We start from the raw sequence: 19,826 nt of genomic DNA, 5'->3' as shown, positions 1-19,826 counted from the left end.
GCGCAATTTAGAATACAAACGCGAGAAATAATTTGCAAATTCTTCGCATACATTGCTCACTTAATCAAATAAATTTAGTCTGTTAAAAATAATTTTAATTAAAATACTGGGAAGTTCTTGATGTTGTTTCGTTTAATTTTTAATAGCGTGTTACTCACAGTGTTGGTATATTTAAATCAATTATTACTTAATGTTCTTCAAGCCGACCTATTGGGAAAGATTCGCATCTCCCTTGCATTGTTTGTGACTAAGATTTGGAAAAATTTTGTTTGGATAAAATCTACGAGTGATTTCGATCATTGATACGATATACTAATTAAATGTACTCTACAGACAACAGTATTCTTAGATTATATAATCTAACATTATTATGCAATCATTCTAAAGATATATAATCCTCAGTATCTTAAAACTCTCGAGAGGTTTGCTGAAATATGTAACAATTCGTAAAAATAAAATATAAATATTGCCTTACTTGTATTGATAAAAAAAATATCGAATCAGCTTACAAGATTCATTCAATTCTTATACGAAATGTGCTTCTTCCTCGAATGAAAGAAACCTCGTGTACGTGTTGTATTATCGGGATTTAATATTTTTCTTAACGAAACACTTTTTCCTTTAATTTCCTTCCGTAACTATCGATTCAATTTAATTTTTCCTTAGTCTGAACATTATTTCTTCGCAGTTTCCTCATCAATAATCTAACCACCATCGCTAGTAAATAAACAGGAACCGTAATGCAAATAATAAAAGAGACAAATACGTCGAGTAAATTTATTTTCCACCAAGGCATGTCTGCCGATGGTGCCCTCAAAGAATTTGCTCCATTTCTGATCACGTACTCAATCCAATACGCTGCGGTGTTCATTGCACTCAATGGTCGATCTCGAAATAATTCTGATGTCTTTCTCGCTGATTCCCTGAAGACGAAAGTAAAATTCGGATATTTATAATCGAAGTGGGAACACATTCGCGCGTGACTCTTACATAATATGCATATTATGTAGTATCGGAACAATCGGAAAGAATGTGTTCAAATCGGATGAAGATACAATCGAAGTCAACCAAACTCGGTCATTTAATCACAACATCGGTCAGTCTTTAGAGATAAAATTTAAATCAATGATATTCAACTCACTTGTACTTTGAGTTACGTAATAGAGCGTTCAACGCAGAGTCCATAGAACGTTCAGTGATGTCATCGAGATTCATCAGAACTCCTATATTCTTGTGAACCACGATGTTAACGTTTTTCATTTGGTCCCCGAATATCGGTATTCCTATCATTGGAATTCCGTAGTAGATCGCTTCCTGGACACCCATAAGACCACCATGCGTTATGAATACACGTGTATTTTTATGTTCTGCGAAGAGTATACGTCGTACGATTCGTTAATTTCGTTCATCTCGACCGGAAGAATGTAACGAGGAGAAGCTTTCTCGAAAATGCGAAACGTGATACAATTTCTTGTAATGTTAAATCCTAAGTAGGTGTAAAAGATTGAGAACACATTGTCGAGAAAGTCGGCCCTCGTTATATTTTAAAATAATAATAAACTCTCTAACGAAGGAAACCTTCTATCCGACAGATTTATTGAAATATTCATGAAACAGAAACGGATTACAGCCTCGAACGATCGTCTTGTAAGTTTTATTCTGATACTATTGTATAGAAACTTGTTTCATTTGAACAAAGATCTCGCGAAGCAACCGTTTCGATATACAGAAAATTAATCACATTTGTTGCTTTCGTGTTCGCGTTACACGGTCCTGGCTGTTTTCGTATTCACCGAACGAAAATATAATTTTTCACTTACTGAGCACCGGAATCTGAGATATCCAGGGTAATGTGACCACGTTACTTGGAATACCAGGGGGTAGTGTAGTGGCGTTTACGGATTTCATTAGAACTTTCACTGGCGAAATTTTCGCAAACGACGCGTACAAATCCAGTATCGTGTTTCGTGGTAACGTTTCGACGTTCATCAGTGTTCCGAACGTAAAGTACACCAATCCTTGCTTCGCCGAATCCAACCAACTCTGTAATTCCTAAATCACAAAATCAGAGACACCGTAAATAACACTTGGCGAATTTAAATTACACAAATTGCCGAATTTGGTAAAATTTATTGTATTTAATTGTATTACAATTTATCGTATTTATTGTATATAAACACGGACTGTGAATATGTTGAGAAATTTAAAAAATACACCACTGTTAAAAAATCGTTAATAATTCGACAAAACAGCGAGGGTAAAAATTTACAAATTTCAGCGAAAACTTACTTGCGTCAGTGTCGAATCGTTACGGTCCACGTGCAATCCACCGACTTCTACAATGGCGGGTACAGTTGGTCTAATTCCACTGATACTATGATGACTATTCACCAGGGCTAAGACCACGGACCTCTCTAATTGTCTAATATTGGGTAAATTCTGTCCCAAGTGTTTTCTCATTATGTTGGTTTGATCAGAAGTGTAATAATTAAATTCGTACATTTGCTTGTAACTTAATACAGTGTTCCACACTCGATCGAAAAATGTTGTTAATTCAGTTTTCTCGTTCAATCCCATGGAATAGAAAGCGTGGCTACTGGGATTGGCCATAAAATTGTCGATGTTGGGCGTTTGGAAAAACGTTGTGACGATGGCAACCGGTGCTTTAAAAATTGTACCAAATCCTAAGTAGCAAGGCGAGCCAAGATACTGTGCACAAGAGAACTTTTGTTACGACAAATGCTGAGAACATCCAATATTGTACGTAAACAATTTTTCTAAGTGTTTCGTGGTAGTAACGATTGTCTGTTACTGTCTCGTAATACGTGAATGTTTAATAGCACCTGTGACGATTGAGAAAATTTGATTTCGAAGTTTATGTTAAATTCATTAACGAATCACACAATTGGATGATTTCAGTATAGAGTATTTTAGAACTACGTGAAAATTTTTCTAATTCGATATGTTATACGTTAGGTGTTCGATAAAAATTTGATCGTATACAGAGTTTCGGTTTACAATTTAAAACGATTGGATAAATAGTTTCCATCTTTACGAAAGAATAGTAGCAGATTTGAATCCTATAAGAATTATTTAATGATCGTTATTGAATTTTTACAAAAGTAGAAGATGATTTTGCATTGTTACGATCTTCTCGGATCTATGCCAGTATGATGCACTTACCTCTGTGATTATAAGGTCGTAAACTCGTCGTCTAGATTGATTTCTGATAAACTTTTGCATCCTTTCGTGCCCCATTAATTCACATATATCGCTACCAGACTTGGATGCAATATTGTATATTATCGAACTAATCGATTTTCCAAAATTTATGTCCACGATATTTTCAACGCTTCTCATAGTTCCGCTTAAATCGATGATATCCGTGTAATTGGGAATCGGTTCTTTCGTTGGAAAATGACTGATCATTTCGATACGATGCCCTCTTCCTGCCAACCCTTTGCAGAGGGCGCCGAACATCATGAAGTGACTTCGTCCATTGAAGGGAAACAGACACAAAATTCTGTAGCCTTCGTTTAAATGCACAGAAAGAGCGAATATTAGGAAAACTAGTATCTTCAAGTGTCTCATTTCGTCTCCTTTCCAGTATCTGTAACAATTATTTCACTACAATTTATCGTAGCGTTTTCTTTCACTTTTTAAAAACACATATTAATCAATTTCCTTTCTTGTATTTACAAATTACCGCACTTCGATATGTTGAACATTACATGTTCTAAATACGATGGGTAGAAACAAATATTTTTCCGGTTTTGATATCGATTACCGTGTAGCAGTATTCATTAACTGCTTATCTCGAATACAGTTGAATATATCCGCATGTTGCATTTTTTTCGATAATCCGAGTTCGTTCTAGCATTCGAAAATATAATTGATACAAAAATGACAAGAGAACAAATAAAAAATTCAAATACTGTATACTTTGATCATCAACCTCGAGAGAAGGAAACGCCAAGTTGAAATATCGAGTGTAATCAATTTTTAAACTCGAATGTGAATTATATTCTCTGGATAAAAAGAATTTCCTCATTGTAGTATCGTAGATTCTTCAATGAATGAACGGTTGAATTCCCGGGACACTTACCTGTCCCTTGTAACGTCACCGCTCGGCCCAAATTTGCGACAACTTGCAACGTACCGCGATACCGTGTTTTTCCGTAACTTTAAACTGAATAAGCCAATGTCCCCTCGGTAGTCCGAACCACGAGCGACTGGTGAAAAAAATGATCGCGATGTCAAAATATCTTACGTAACAGTTGAGCCGCACACTTGAATGTCGCACACTTTATCGCCTTGCAGCTGATATAAAAGATCATCTCCGTAAATTTGACAATGGTACGGTATCGATATACAATAAATTCGATCGTGACCTCGTTACCTTTCACACCACCCGAGCAACTCGATTCGTTTTCGAAATTCAACGAGAAACGAACCAATAAGATCGAAAGTGTTCATGTACAAGAGCCTACACGTGGATGTGACATTTCGAAGATCGACGGAAACTAAGACCGGTCCGATCCAACGCCTCGACGACAGTTTCGCGAACATTCGACGGAATATTGATGATTTCTTTCGAAGCGACTCTATCGAGAATGGTTTTTCTAGTGGCGACCGCTGGACGAAAGTTCTTCTGGTAAACCGTTCTCGAAATTTCGGGAATTTGCTTTTGAATTATTAATTTGGTCATAGCTTCGAGAATGGAATGTTACGAACGTTAATATTGTTCTTTTTTTACAAAGAGAATACCTTACATCTAGCTTAGAACAATGCGTAGAATAATACAACGAGAAAGGATATTACGTCTAGAGTGAATGACACGTGAAATAATACACGGGAGAAAGAACATAACGTCCAGTTTGAAAAATGCTTAAATCGAGTCAAAGATCGAAATCGAACGCTAACGTAAATTACACTAATCAGTGGTCCGGCTGAGTCTAGCCGAGGCCTTAGTTCCCGAGTCACGAAATAAAGGGACGTTAAATTGCACGTTGTGAATTCCTGAAATTTGTCGAATTTAATATAACTTGTTACAAGTACTTCTCTCTAATCGAGCGATTCTTAAGCTTCTTGAGCTCACGGCACAGGTCTGGAAGAAGTCTTGAGTTTTTCGTGCTCGTGGCACGAAGAGAAAGAGACTCGTTCAATCGAGATCTACTCGAGATAAAAATTCACCGGATCATCAGTGGATGGTGAAACGTACCCGATTTTGCACTCTGATCTGTATTATTTTTTTTTCCACTAGGCTTTCGATGCCAATTTTTGTGAAAAATTGCGGACGAATATATTTCCGTTCGATCATAGTCGAAATTTATACAATTTCGAAAATGTGCATCGTACGAGAAGTTGTATAAAATTCTATAGGATAGCTAGAGTAGATTATTGTCATTGAGAGTAGATTAGACATTTGCAAATACCTTTTCTAACTTGGAGTTGGCGTTTATTTGACAAGTTCAACACACAGACGACCGACTTCTACGATGGCTGCTACAATTGGTCTTACTCTGCCGATAATACATACATATAATAGCTATTCACTGAAGTTTAGACTACAGAGGTCTCTAATTGTCCAACGTCAAGTAAATCCTGTCTCGTTAAGCACTTGCCCATTACCACGGTTTGATTTGACGTGTAACTGTAAAATAATCGCATCACAATGTAATTAGGTAAGAAGCTGCACAATCGATAAGAAAAGTATGATTAGTGCAGCTCTTTTGGCTAATTGCTCGGAATAGAAGACATAATTGATGGTAATTGTCCGTAAGAGAGTCGACGTAAGACGAAAAGTCATTCAACGAACACAGTCAATCTGCGTTGTAATCAATTCATCAACGTTGAACGAGTCGTGACATATACACTCTAATCGTACATTTTCCAACAACAGATGGAAATCCATAATTAGATCAAGATAAAATTTGTAGGTGATTGTCCTCGTAAGCGCTAAAGTAAGAAATAACATTTCATTCTTTTATAATTTCTTACTATATTGTTTGAAATGACCGAAATAAAAGGTATCTCGTATAACAGATATATATATATGTATATATTATTTCAATAATTTGAAATGATAAATATTTAAAGTTGCGTCATTGTTTACATAACAGATAAATATTTACTCTATTTACTGCAGATTGATTCGACATTTGCAAGCAAAAGATTAGAAGTTAAGGTAAATATATTGCAAGAATGAAACAACCGTGAAATAAGATAACACGTTATGTGGAATACTATCTCATGTAACAAGTTTTTCAAATCTGCCCAGGTCTGCTTAAATCCCCAAGAGAATCAAGCACAATATCCGAGCGGTTAGTTCGCGACACTTTTACAAAAGTTATTCTACTCGTACTTTTCGTGAAATCATTTTGTTAAAAATTTAATTTTAAAAAATAATAGTTTCTATTATGGATAAATATCAACTAAGAAAGTAACATTATCTCTTGTAAATTTAGCAGTACATGCGTGTTTGCTATCGTAAATAGGAAATTGTGTCTGTAACGTGTGTAAATTGTGAAAGCTGGAAAAATAAGAGATGATTAGAAATAAATCATAAATGTAATAAACAAATTAGATAATACGGTAGGAGGGAAAATTTTGGAAACCCATGTGACCTACAGAAGTACTTCGTTTTTATTTGGTTACTTCAACAAGAACAATGTTTTCATAAATTTTATATTTACAAGTGTTCCAGAAAATCAAACATTGACTCGATTAGATAAAATAAACGATCAGTAATGTTTCCCACTGTTACAATTTTTGTTGTTGGTCTATGAATGAGAAATGTTTCTTAAATTCGTTTACCGACAAAAATTTAGAAATTTACTTTTAGTTGATGCTCAGTGAACAGAGCATCAATTTTTAACTTTATCAATTTTATGCACTTGTGGTTTTTATAGATTGTTCAACTCCTCAGAGCACTGACCATGTATAGGTTGGTCTCAAGTACGTAAAAAACGAATCGAAAAAATTTAATACAATTTTTGAAACTCGTTTAAAAGTATGTGCATTAATAAGAGAGATTAAGTTACTAACTTATGCCGTACCTCGTCCTTTTTGCACAACTGTCTGTATGCATATTTTACTTATATTTTCTCGTATACGCACCATTATATACGCGTGTGCATAAAGTGGTGCATTTAAACGAGAACACCTAAATATCTCCGTTATTTATAATTTTATACAAAAATCCACAGAACGAAGTTACAGTACTTGACTGGATATATGCAACGGTAGAATAATTTTTTAAAGACATTTTTCTTACGAGATTTCAAGATTATTGATATCTAAACTATCCTTGTGTCGATCATTGTCAATATCCTATTGATATTCAATGCGAGAAAACTTTGTATGAATAGAGTATTTCTAGTTTTAAATTCTCATTTCTATTGATTAGTATATACACAAACGGAATGGATCCGTATGGTGAGATCCAACATACCAAATTTGACCATTACGCACACGTAATCCAGATAGTTTAAAAATCGATTAGCGTGGAAACGAATTCTTCTACGAACAAATTCCATTTCACTATTTCGATTTATTTTTGCATGTAGAATCACCTGCGCCTCGGTTGCGTCAGTGATTACGGAATTCCCTATACAGAGTATCCCATTTAACGCGATGACTCCAATTATTTTCACTGTCGTTGATGGTACGAAAAGGTGTCTCAACAATCAAATATTTTTACATTAAAATTCATCAGGCACTGCGTTTCTTTAAGTTTCAATGAATATTCCCTGAAACGAATTTGTGTTAGAAAATGTTTCAATTAAATGTCTGTCTTATAATTTCGAAGTCTGTTCATTAGAAGAAGGCACTCGTTAATTAATCATTACGAATACCTTTTGTAATATTCCTTTTGTAAGGTTCGTTAACTCGATCTAATTTTGTTTTTTACTTAATACCGTTACTTTGAAGAAACAGAGAACAAAAAGCAACAACGAATATAGGAAAAAATACGAACGAATAATTCGAAATTTTCTTTGCGTTAAACAATCGGTATGAGTTATAATTTCGATTTTTAAAAATACTTTCCATGGTACACACTGACTCGAGCTGAAAGCATTATGGCGAGCAATAAGTTTACCATTGGTTTGAAACTTTAATAACTTCTCAAGAACTTGTCAAACGTTTACGCATTTTTAACACAATTAATCGCGGTTCGCTCCGCGTTGAATTATACTTCAATCAACTCCCGGTAGCTTGTTAATCTAGTTAAAAGCACCCTTATCGTTAAGATCGCGTAGCTGGTTTTAAGCCATTTTTAACCTTTATCTCATCGCTTGTACAAGCAGTTTCATCGTCTTATAATTTCTTTGAGATCTTTCATTTCTACAGTAGATTTAGTAGTGCATTTTCTAAAAGAACAATTTTCAAATGAATTTTCGATTACATAAAAAAGTTCGAACTTGTTTCAACCACTTTGGCAAGTGTTAAAACATTACTCCGATAACGAAAATATCTCGACCTTTATTTGTAAAAATTTGCAAAATATTTTAAACAATGTAAAAATTTTCTGTGGAAAATAATATTTCTTTCTAAGTAATATACGAATAGTTTGGAAATTGAACGAGTTAAATACACCAATATGCATTGCTATCGCGTTTCAAAAGTATCGATGAACATTTAAAGAGTTTGTGATAATAGAAAAAAATCATATTTCATTTTTATACATTGTTGTGTATATAATATATAGAAGTACAAGGAAGAATTTAATTTTGACAACCACTATGATCGACGTACATTTAAAAGAAGATATTTACACTTAATTACCATTATAGACTTAATAGGAAGGGTTGAATAAAATCTTTAAAACTTTTCAAATAGGAATATTATTATACATGTATTTATAAATTAATTAGTATCATTTCTTTATTCCTAATTTGTGATAATCCATAAAATACGTATTCAAAATAGCATTAAATGTAATATATTGGGTTGTTCTGCAAGTCATTTCGTTTTCCAAAATAGAGAATATATAATTTAATAAAATGTTTATACACTCTAAAAATATCGTGTTTCATCTTCACCAAAAGAACGAAACGACTTTCTGAACAACCTAATAAAATGTACACGTAAAAACATTGGTATTTTACAAATTACATCTAAAATCTTTGCAACGTTTATATTATACAAGCGTTGCAATTGCTTTCGATCATTTATAAAAATTTTCAATTTCCTAGTGTCATTCAATTATATTTCTAATTCTTGCAGGGAGAAAGGCACTAAGTAATGCTCCTTCGAGTCAGAAAATTATCCAAAGGTTACAGTCTCTAAAGCTTTCCTAAACTTTTCAAAAGTTTTCTTAAGAAATCAGCAAAATGTGATTTCTTTAACGTTGCTTCAATAGTCGAACATTTTAGTGTCAATTCAATTTCTTTTCAGGTTGAACGATGTTACTGTGATATTTCTTCAATAAAAACCTTAACGATACTATTAACAAATACACGCTAATTGTAGCGAAGATGAGTAAGAAAGCGCCGATGTCGAGTAGTTCTATTTGCCACCATGGCATGTCCATCGGTGGCGCTCTTAGAGAATTTGGTCCATTTCTGATGATGTATTCGATCCAGTACGCACTTGTGTCTATTGGAGTCATTGGTCGATCTCGGAATAATTTCGATGCTGTTATCGCGGCTTTCCTGGAAAGGAAAAAAAATGTCGAATATGTATCGTTGAAGTCGAGACATTTTTCCGCGAAACAATAAAATACACTATTAACAATTTTAATACAATATTTTCATGTGTATTTTTGGCAGCTATTAACTTGGACGCAAAGCCTCGAACGTTATTTTGTCGTTCTTGATTTTCGTTCTATTTCGGGATGTAGAATTATCCCTTAATAGTTTAAACATTTGTTAAAAATACATTTAGAAGAAAGTGGATTGTGTTCCAATTATAGTTTCGGTAAATTACAATCAATAAAATGTGCATCGATAAGGAGAACGGTTCGAACAAAAGGATACTCACTTGTATTTTGGATCGTACAGAAGTGCATTCAATGCAGTGCTCATAGTGCGCTCGTTGATGTCGTCAAGGGACATCAGAAACGCCATGTTCTTGTGAACCATTATTTTAATGTTTTTTGTCTGGTCCGCGAATATTGGTATTCCTATCATGGGAATTCCAAAGTAGATGGCTTCCTGGCTACCCATAAGACCACCATGTGTTATGAATACCCGCGTATTTTTGTGTTCTGTGAAAAATATGTCGTATAGTTCATTCATTAATCGATTAATTAATTTGGTAGATATACGAGTTACTCCACTTACATATATTGTACACTATTATTAGATAGACAAATGTGTATGATCGGAAGAAATACAAACAAGTTTTATACAGGAAAGAAATTAATATTAAATGGTCATTTTAATAAATATTAACAGAGTATATATTTGTACATGCATATCTTTCCATGTTTGTACTTAGAAAATCATAATCGAATAATCGCTTCGTTAAAAAGTTATAAAAAAATTATGAAATCGTAACGAATTTACCCTTAGTAGCGTAAAATTAAATCGATGTTATTTGTATAATCTATTTATGCGTAATGTGTTTACTACGTGACTTCGTTGAAGGTGATAGAAATAACTTTTATTAATCTTTTACCGTGAATACTCCATTTCAAAATGATGGCCACACTTGTTGTCACAAGACTGACATCGTTGAAGAATAAAGTTAGGTTGTACAATTTACTGATAGCTACCAGACTAATAGAAGCGATATGGATCACCTTCAGCCACATTACACAAATGTGTATTAACGACTTGTTTTTACACCAGAAAGTATTACGAAGAATTTCGTTGTAATTTTATATTTTTGTTATAACTTTTTAACGAAGCGTTTTTTCTATTATATATATATTTTTTATAGAAGTTTATATAAAGTTTATTCAAACAATTATTACCTACTGATTATTTATACAACAAATTGATGCTCTTGAAAGTCTAACAGATAATTATTTCTCCAATGTTTTTCTTATCAACGAGTACGTAATAGAGGAAAAACTAACATTACGTACACGTACAATTCGTACAACTAATGTGTACTCTGTTAGTGAATTAATTAAACAATGCGTCGATGAAAAGATAACAATGCCATAAAGTATTCTTTTATGATCTCCAATAAACACAATATAAATGGACATATTCTACAGCGAAGTCTTCTGCAGAAATATCAAAATTAATAATAATCTTCTTATTATTGACTTACTTAGCACCGAAACTTGAGGTATCCAAGGTAATGTGATCACGTTGCTGGGAAGACCAGGGGGTAGCATTGTGGCGTTTGCAGATTTCATTAGAACTTTCACTGGTGAAATTTTTGCAAACGACGCATACAAACTCAGTAGTGCTTTTTTCGGCAACGTTTCAATGTTCACCAATGAACCCAACGTAAAGTACACTATTCCGTGCTTCGCCGAGTCCATCCAAGTCTTTAGTGTCTAAATCAAGAAATGAAGGGACGTAAAATTGCATTGTGCAAATTTCTAAAATTTTATTTAATTTGTCACGTATAGAGGTCGAAACATTTTAAACGATTCAAATAGTTTCCATGGAACTTTAAAGAAAAAGTTCTCACATTATACGAAAAGAGACAAATAAAAGTTTCGATATAATTTATAAAAACTAGAAATGAAAATTCTTATGCAACCGAAACGAAGATTTTATACGTACGTGTATAAAATAGTTCTGAATTCGTACATCTTTACATCGCAATAAATACTCGACACTATAAAATGTCCTGAATTAATCGTTATTTTTAATTATACGAATTTATCAAATATATATATATAGACACACTTATAATGGATCCACTAATTGAATAACGCAACATTGGAAACAATTAAGGTTCCCATGTTGAACAAACATTTTATCATTGTTATGAATTATCAAACAAATATGTTTGCTTCTTAAGCTATATTGGTTTCAAATTTCAATTTTTTTAAAAGTTGCTAACGGTGAAACTTGTTCGAACAACGGTGAAAAAAAATCACAATCGATATTTTTTTAAACGAAAAATATGAGTCGTATGGAAACTTTAGAAAATAAAAAATTGATTGCTTCTTTCGACGCTTGGTCGGAAGACATATTTTGTTCATTGGCACGAGTGAAAAAAATTAAAAATTCTACAACATAAGATGCGTGAACAGAATTGAAAAAATTTCATTCTAAACTGACCGTTGTCATCATGGAGTCATCACTTTCGACGTGTAATCCAGCAATGTCCACGATGCTTGGTATCTGCGGTCTGATTCCACTAATACTATAGTGTCCATTCACCAAAGCCAAGGACACAGATTTCTCGAGTTCCCTGACATCGGGCACATCCTGGCCTAAATACTTTCTCGTTATATCGTTGTGCTTCGACGTGTAGTAATAAAATTCTTGCATCTCTTTGAAACTCGTCACGAAGTTCCATAGACGATCGAAGAACGTCGTCAACACGGGTCTCTCGTTGAATCCTCTCGGATAGTAAGCGAAGCTTAAGGGACTGCCCATAAAATCATCGACGTTAATCATTTCGAGAAACGATACAACGATGGCTATAGGGGTTTTCAGGTAGTGGCCAAATCCTAGGTAGCAAGGCGAACCGAAAAACTATAAATAAAGTAACTTTCTTTTATCTATTAAATATAGAAACTATTCTCCTAACGAAGACAATTTTCTTAGAGTACTTTTCTCCGATATTATTCGTTAATTATAATCACCTCTGTAAGTATCAAATCGTAAGGTGGATCGTTGGGTGGATTCTTAATGAAATTTTGCATCCTTTCGCTGCCCATTAACTCGCACAGACTATAGCCGAATTCAGAGGTCATGTAATACAAAAGCGAACCGTGTATTTTCTTTGCACTCTCGACGGAGACACTGTTAACTATAGTTTTCCGTGTGCCGCTTAAATCGACAATATCTGTGTAATTGGCGATCTTCGACTTCATTGGAAAGTGACTGATCATGTCGATTTGATGTCCTTTCATTGCCAGCCCTTTGCACAGGCTCTCAAACATCCTTTGATGGCTTCGTCCATTGTAAGGAAAAAGGCATAAAATTCTGTATCCCTCGCTTCGGTGTACGTAGAAGGTAAATATCAAAAAGAACAATATCTCCAAATATCGCATTTTGGTTCGTTTTCTTCTTCTTTCTCTTCTTCTTTTTTGTCTGTAGCGATAATTATCACTTCGTTTGAAAAACTTTGAGCAGCAGTTCCTTCTCTGTTCTTCCACTCAATTTAGATAAATTAAGAATACGTTCTATTGTACAGATTGCTTGTTCAATGGATGTAATGGAAAATATTTATGCACGAAATAATTACAAAATTGAACAATTAAAGGAAAAAAATAAGTAATTCGAACAACGTTATCGATAAATCGATAAAATACCCAAATATCTTACAGAGCCCTGTTTAAAATATTTCTTTCGTTTATGACGATTAAATTCTTTGAAACGAAACAAAATAAAATTTACCAAAATAAAAGCACTGAGCTAACAGAAAATATATTTAAATAGTATTTATAAATAAATTCCGTTACCGTCTTTCCAATATTTGTTGTATCCTTTTTTAAACCTTCTCTTCCGGGACGAATTAAATAGAATAAATATATAAGGTTATTTATACAATATACCAACGTTGACACTGTGGATTGAGTTTGATTTTTCACGAACGAGAAATAATTCTGGTAAGTACTGAAATAACTTCGCCGAGTCAGAGTTTCCCATTTATAAGTTCGTGCACATAATGAGAACAATGTGAGCGTTGCGCATAAGAAAGAAAATGCAATTATATTGATAAAAACAAGTCTCGTTGTGAATATGTAAAGTTCAATTATTATCTACGATAATGATGTATTTCCATAAATAATATATCATTATATGCAATAAAGAGAAGTTTTTTTTTACGGTGCACTTCATTTTTAAAAAAATTAAATCAAAATTACGGGGTCATTATAGTCTCGACAAATTGTTTTTGCGCGCTTTTTCGATAAAATAAGTTGGGAAATAAATAATTGTTCTTATCTTTTAAACAGAGGTGTTAGCATTTTATTCGTTTAGTATATTTTTATATGGTACGTGTTTGGAGTGAAATTTGATTAATTTATTTTTTCATAATAATCGATAACGTGTGAATACGATTTTCTATTTATTAATATCATTTACTGCTTTTTAATTTTCAATAGGAATTGGTTTATAAAAATAAAATACAAAGTAAACCGGTATTCGTTGAAAATATCAAGAATTAAAAGAAAATATCAAGAACTAATAACTCGACCGTTATTGTTACGAGCATGTGCTCTATAGGCAGAGAATATTTATGTAAATATTTTTACTCGACGTCTATGAAAACTAATCTACGTGTTTCTGTTTCTATTTCCATACACGCTCGTACAAGGTACGCGTTTACATTGTCGACGTACACAAGAATATACTAATTAGTTGTGGAACACTATCAGGGAATATATAATTTCTTTTTCTAATTGATGTATATCGACATTTTCGGATAGATATCGAATAAATGCCTATTTTATTTGAAAACTAAATAATTAAAACAATTATTTGGTATCGGTACTAGAACTCGATATGCGTAAATCACTGTTTACGAAAATATTAACAGTACGATGTGTGACTTATTATTTTCTGTAGTACAGATCAATAAGAAGAAAATATTATTTTCATTCACGACTGTTAACTCGTTGTATTAAAACATTGCAGTGATAACAATTACGAATAATGTAACAACCTTAAAGAATAATTCATGAAAAAATAAATCCCTAGTTAATATTATTCTAATAGCAATATAAATTGTCCGAGACTTGTGTATCGAAAACAACGCGATATGCACGAAGGGGTTAAAATTACTTCTCACTGTGTGTCTCTTATCAAATTGTAAATTCTATAAGCGACAGCTAACGTTATTTATAAAACTTACAACTGAAACTGACTCCATGCAATTTCTCTCATTGAATTTACACTTCTGTACAAGTGTCGTTCAATATGTACAGAGACAACAGCCGGTGTTTTAATAAAGTTTAGTCGATGAATATCACAATTTATTATTACTATTTGTATTACATTCGTTCTACCAAATCCTCCACTCTAATTATGTACTTGTCTTACTCGTACTACTCTACTCTTTCTATACTAATGAAAAAAAAAAAAACTGTCTTATAGTCTAAGCCGGTTTTGGACTATTTTTTTTCACTTTGTTGTTTTGAAACTGAATTCCACGGAGTAACTCCTTGAGGGGATCAAATAAAAAGAAATCTGAAGGGCCGGGCTTATAAGGTAGGATTTTAAGGTAGAGACGAGTGACATTTTTACCTAGATAAAAGACTTTTATCCGTTACTCATTGGATAAATATTATAATTTGAATTATAAAATAAAATATTTTGTAACAAACAAATAAATATTTGTTCTATCCAATAGAATGTGAAACAATTGTTATACGTTAGTTATATTAGAATATGAAACAATTGTTATACGTGAGTTATATTCGAATAAAATTTGTCTCCATTTCAGTTACGAAGTGGCAGGAGTTTCCAATTTAATAATTTTTAAGAAAATACTTGGCAGATAAAAAATCTTAGAAAAAGAAAACTTGATCTTGAAAATATCGTACTATTTATTTCGGTATTTTTCAAACTCCAATCGTTTGTCTTTTACTTATTAAAAGGGTCTTGTGTACGTAAAGAACAAATCTTGTAGAAACATTGAACTCACCAAAGCTGCTATGGGAATCGAAAAATATTTTTCTTCTGATCACTGACCTGTTGCGCGTGTTGAGCGATTCAGTTTCTTTTATTTCCTATCCCTAAAATTGGACACAATTCTGATTATCGATCTTCGCACAACTCGAGTTCACCAAGCCGTCGATCGATTGTAAATGTGTTTAATCTTATATAACAAGTAAACGGTAACTAGTTAATCGCTAGATTCACTTAGAAATATCTTGACACTTTTCGAAGCTAGTCTACGACTGCGATTCCGACAGTTCTGCTCGTCTTCTTGTCGATCAATATATATGGTTGATATAATTCTGACGCTGTAGCGCTGCGGGCGTTGTACCACTATATAACTGTAATACCCTTTTTTGTATAGCATTTTAACAAAATCGCAATCGGTAACGTAGAAGAATAATATTACGTTTACACGTTATTACTAGGTTATTCAGAAAGTCATTTCGTTTTTTAAAATGGAGAATATATAATTTAATAAAATGAATTTAATAAAAATTACACTCTAAAAAAATAGTGTTTCATTTTCACCAGAAAAAACGAAATGACTTTCCGAACAATCTAATAAAATACATATTGAATATTATCTTCGACTTGGCTAACTTTCACCCGAAAAGTAATTCTCCTTCACACCTTATTTACACTTTTCAAGAATGCCTTAATTGTATCAAAATGTATCAAAATTTCATTAATTCACCGAATATACATTCTAACTTGTCGTACTCTAATTAAAATTTAAACGTTTGTTCGATTCGATTAATTTAGAACATTTGTTCTTTTCAACTCAATTTGAAAAATTACGCACTTTGCACATGTTTCATTGATTGTTATCATTTAAAAATTCATGGTTTTGTTTCTCATTGACTGATACTCTTATCAACCATTACCAAATGGCAATGAAATATCGACACGATCGTATTATTGACACGATCGTATTATCGACACGACGAGTACTTTTCAGAAGTCCTTGCAGAAATTGAATCTTTTACTTCGTTTATGACATTACAACTTTTCAATATAGTTTTGACTATACTTTTCTAGTAGAAAACTGAATAATAAATTTTTTAAACATATATGTACCGTCACTTTTCTTGCGATATAAATTTCATAAATATATTAGATTCCATTGCTTGATATTTATGATAACGACAGTTTTCCGAAGTTTATTGAGCTGTTAGAAAAGTTCTAAATTAAAGTATCTTATCTTTTTCTATTAACGATAAGATATTTAATCCGACTTTCAGTCACCCTAATTGCGGAAGTGATCAAAGAAAAAATTGTAAAATGATTGATCTTATCACTTACGTTGTATTATGTCGTTTCACCTTATAATAATATACAATATGTAAAGTGTACAATTTATGGTAATTCCATAACCACTGGTACATTTAAGACAACGGATACAAGGAAAGTAAACAAGCCATAGTATTGTTTCTAGCCCTCCACTATTATGTGATTACTATTCTTAATGAAACAAATATAAATACAACTCTATGAATAATACTTAAATGGAAAACCATTTACGAAATATTTCGAGCGATTTCTATAAACACGAGAGTCACTTTGATACGGTACAATGCGAAACGTGGTATTATATATAAATTGAATTGACAGAAATAAAACAGAATAATTTAATAGAGTGTAACGTTGCAATAAAAAAATGTCGCTTTAAACAACACTTTTTTGAACACACGTTGAATATGAACGCTAACAACCTTGGTAACTCTAAAAAGAAGTAATATTTATTTATATTGTATTTTGCATATTTATTTACATTTTTGAATTAAAGAGATACTTAGATGTTTCGTTTCATCCCGATTGTTCTGTAACTTCCACTGGAAACAATTATAACACGACAATTAGAAAAATAATCGAAGCATTTGATTCCAAAAAATAAAAGATCGTTCGATCGACGATTATTAGTGAACAAGAAAAAAAAGAAATTAATAATCGGAGAGTGGTAAACGTAAATGCGATAAAAGGGCATCGTAATCCTCTGAGCTGTTCAAAGGATGAAATTTCCAATTAAAAATATTTTTTCTAACGAAACAAAGGAAAATACACTGATTGGTCACGTTACGTGAGACATTTTGTCTCTTGTTGCAATATACGTAAAATTATGGTAGAATTCTGTACTTTGCACGATGTTGAATCGTAGTAGAATTCTACAGTATTGATAATGTCGTCTGTTAATATACGCGGTGTCCCGCTAGAAACAGTATCGTGAACGTTGCATCGAAGCGATGGAAATGAAATGTGTTTTGGTTAAACACTGAGGGTTGTTTATTGGACATCTGGGGACTAACTCGATAGGATAACTTTTATCGAATACAAAGGATAGCTTGGTATCGATTACTGTTCCGGTTGAACCGCTTTGTACGAAATGACTATATGAAATTACGAAGTGTGGATACAATCTCAAGTGTCTATACGAAGTGTTTTCATTTCCGTTTCCACGACCGATCATGTTCTCTCCTCCTTTGTACCTTTAACACCATTTTCCTAGAGAAAAGAGCAACAGACGCTAAGAGAGACCATTCGTCCCTTAACGAAACAGGAGCGCCTCATTGTGTCGAAAAAATAATTTAACCTAACCGACCACAAGGATTGACCGCAGCCAATATTATTGTCGGTTTTTGAGATGATATGTTTTGCAATTTACGGACGTTATAAACATGTCGTCTCGTTTAATCTCTTTATTAGTTTAACAAGTTCATAGTCCAGTGAACCGTAAGTGGGTTGGCTTTGAATGCAACAAGTATCGCTCGTATGTGAATTTTCTTCAATTATCGTGTTAAATTTCTTACAAATTTTATGAAAGTTCAAGCAAAGATATTTGGAACAAATTTTTGTCGGGAGTTTCTCGAAAAATGTAAAACGATAACAATGCCAGTATTGTTCAGAAAAGAAAATATTTACTAGTAAGAATATTTATTACTCGAATGTTTAACTTCTAATGCACCATTGAAAACATACTATCGTATGTTTACGTTCTTAACGACGAGTCTCAAATAAAAGCGATATATATATATATATATATATGGCTCTTCAAAGATTAGAATTTCATTATGCTTATTATTTTAGTTAGCTATCTAACCGATTATCTTAAATACTATTCCATCCGTGACAAGCGTATCTTAAACATTTATTCCCAAAATTAGTTCCTCTATCGAATTCCGACGTAAATAAATGGACACTCTACTTGATAAAACAAAGTCGATCGCGATAATCACCTCTACGCCTTCATTGATGAAGAAAGTATTCATTCCGTTTTGTGAACACCTCGAAGACATAACTTTTGCATACAACGTTTGTTCGTATTATTGAAAATCTGGAAAGAAACATAATCTTTGGAGATCAACGACACTCTCCATAGGTATTCTGTGCAGTAATAGTCGCTCGACATCCTTACGGTGCTTGCCTTCTATCGCAATCTCCTACATTTTACTTATCGTTTGCAGAAGATCCACGGAATTCCTATAATTCTCGTCTAGATTGCTCGAAACGCCACGTTGAATCGCAACTATACTAGAAACGCAACACTCTTGAAGATTTGGAATGCACGTAGTAATGAAACCGGTGACAATAGAGCCTACTGTAATTGCAAATAATACTCTACCGAAATATAAGCAATTAATAAGTAATCCCGCAAGAAGCTGTTCACCCAGTTCGTCGAATGTATCGCACATTGTCGTGAAAGTATAAAAAAAAAAACACTCGATGTGCGAAAAATATTCAAATGTGAACGTATGGGACTTAATTTTCGTCTAACACGAGCACGAAACTCGAGAATTCTCGATGTATTACGTATTTAATATTCATGTCGAAGATCGAATTCTGATCTAATTCTCTTCCGATTCAATCTTGACACCAGACTCCGTATGAATTATGCGCGTATCGAACAGGTGATAATTAAAAAGGAAAAAATCTCTACTGAAACGTTAATATCCGAGATAACTATAAGAATACGTGAATATCGTTATTAATGAAATATACACGTGAACGTTACGACGATTACGTATTCCAGGAAAGATAATTCGTGACGCAAATTCGTACGATGTTTCGATATTTTGAAAATAA

At 33.0% G+C, this 19,826-nt stretch overlaps 2 protein-coding genes across 10 annotated transcripts in view; one reads left to right on the top strand and one right to left on the bottom strand.

Annotated features, from left to right (window-relative positions):
* The window catches only part of Dh31-r (Diuretic hormone 31 Receptor), a 201,755-nt gene that overhangs the window by 107,117 nt on the left and 74,812 nt on the right, over positions 1 to 19,826 (top strand). The window lies entirely within an intron of this gene.
* On the bottom strand, positions 697 to 14,017 carry LOC143146938 (uncharacterized). The gene is made up of 13 exons (XM_076311699.1): positions 13,547 to 14,017; positions 12,725 to 13,175; positions 12,195 to 12,614; positions 11,227 to 11,458; positions 9,985 to 10,210; positions 9,382 to 9,656; positions 4,106 to 4,232; positions 3,184 to 3,610; positions 2,290 to 2,709; positions 1,821 to 2,052; positions 1,142 to 1,367; positions 767 to 923; positions 697 to 717 (listed from the first exon to the last, which is right to left on the bottom strand). Exons 2-13 carry the CDS (start codon positions 13,133 to 13,135, stop codon positions 697 to 699), a joined length of 3,174 nt encoding a protein of 1,057 aa, XP_076167814.1. The 5' UTR covers positions 13,136 to 13,175; positions 13,547 to 14,017.

The sequence above is a fragment of the Ptiloglossa arizonensis genome, chromosome 5 (genome assembly GCF_051014685.1).
Source record: "Ptiloglossa arizonensis isolate GNS036 chromosome 5, iyPtiAriz1_principal, whole genome shotgun sequence".
Lineage (NCBI taxonomy): Eukaryota > Metazoa > Arthropoda > Insecta > Hymenoptera > Colletidae > Ptiloglossa > Ptiloglossa arizonensis.
This window is presented reverse-complemented; position numbering and strand designations above follow the sequence as displayed.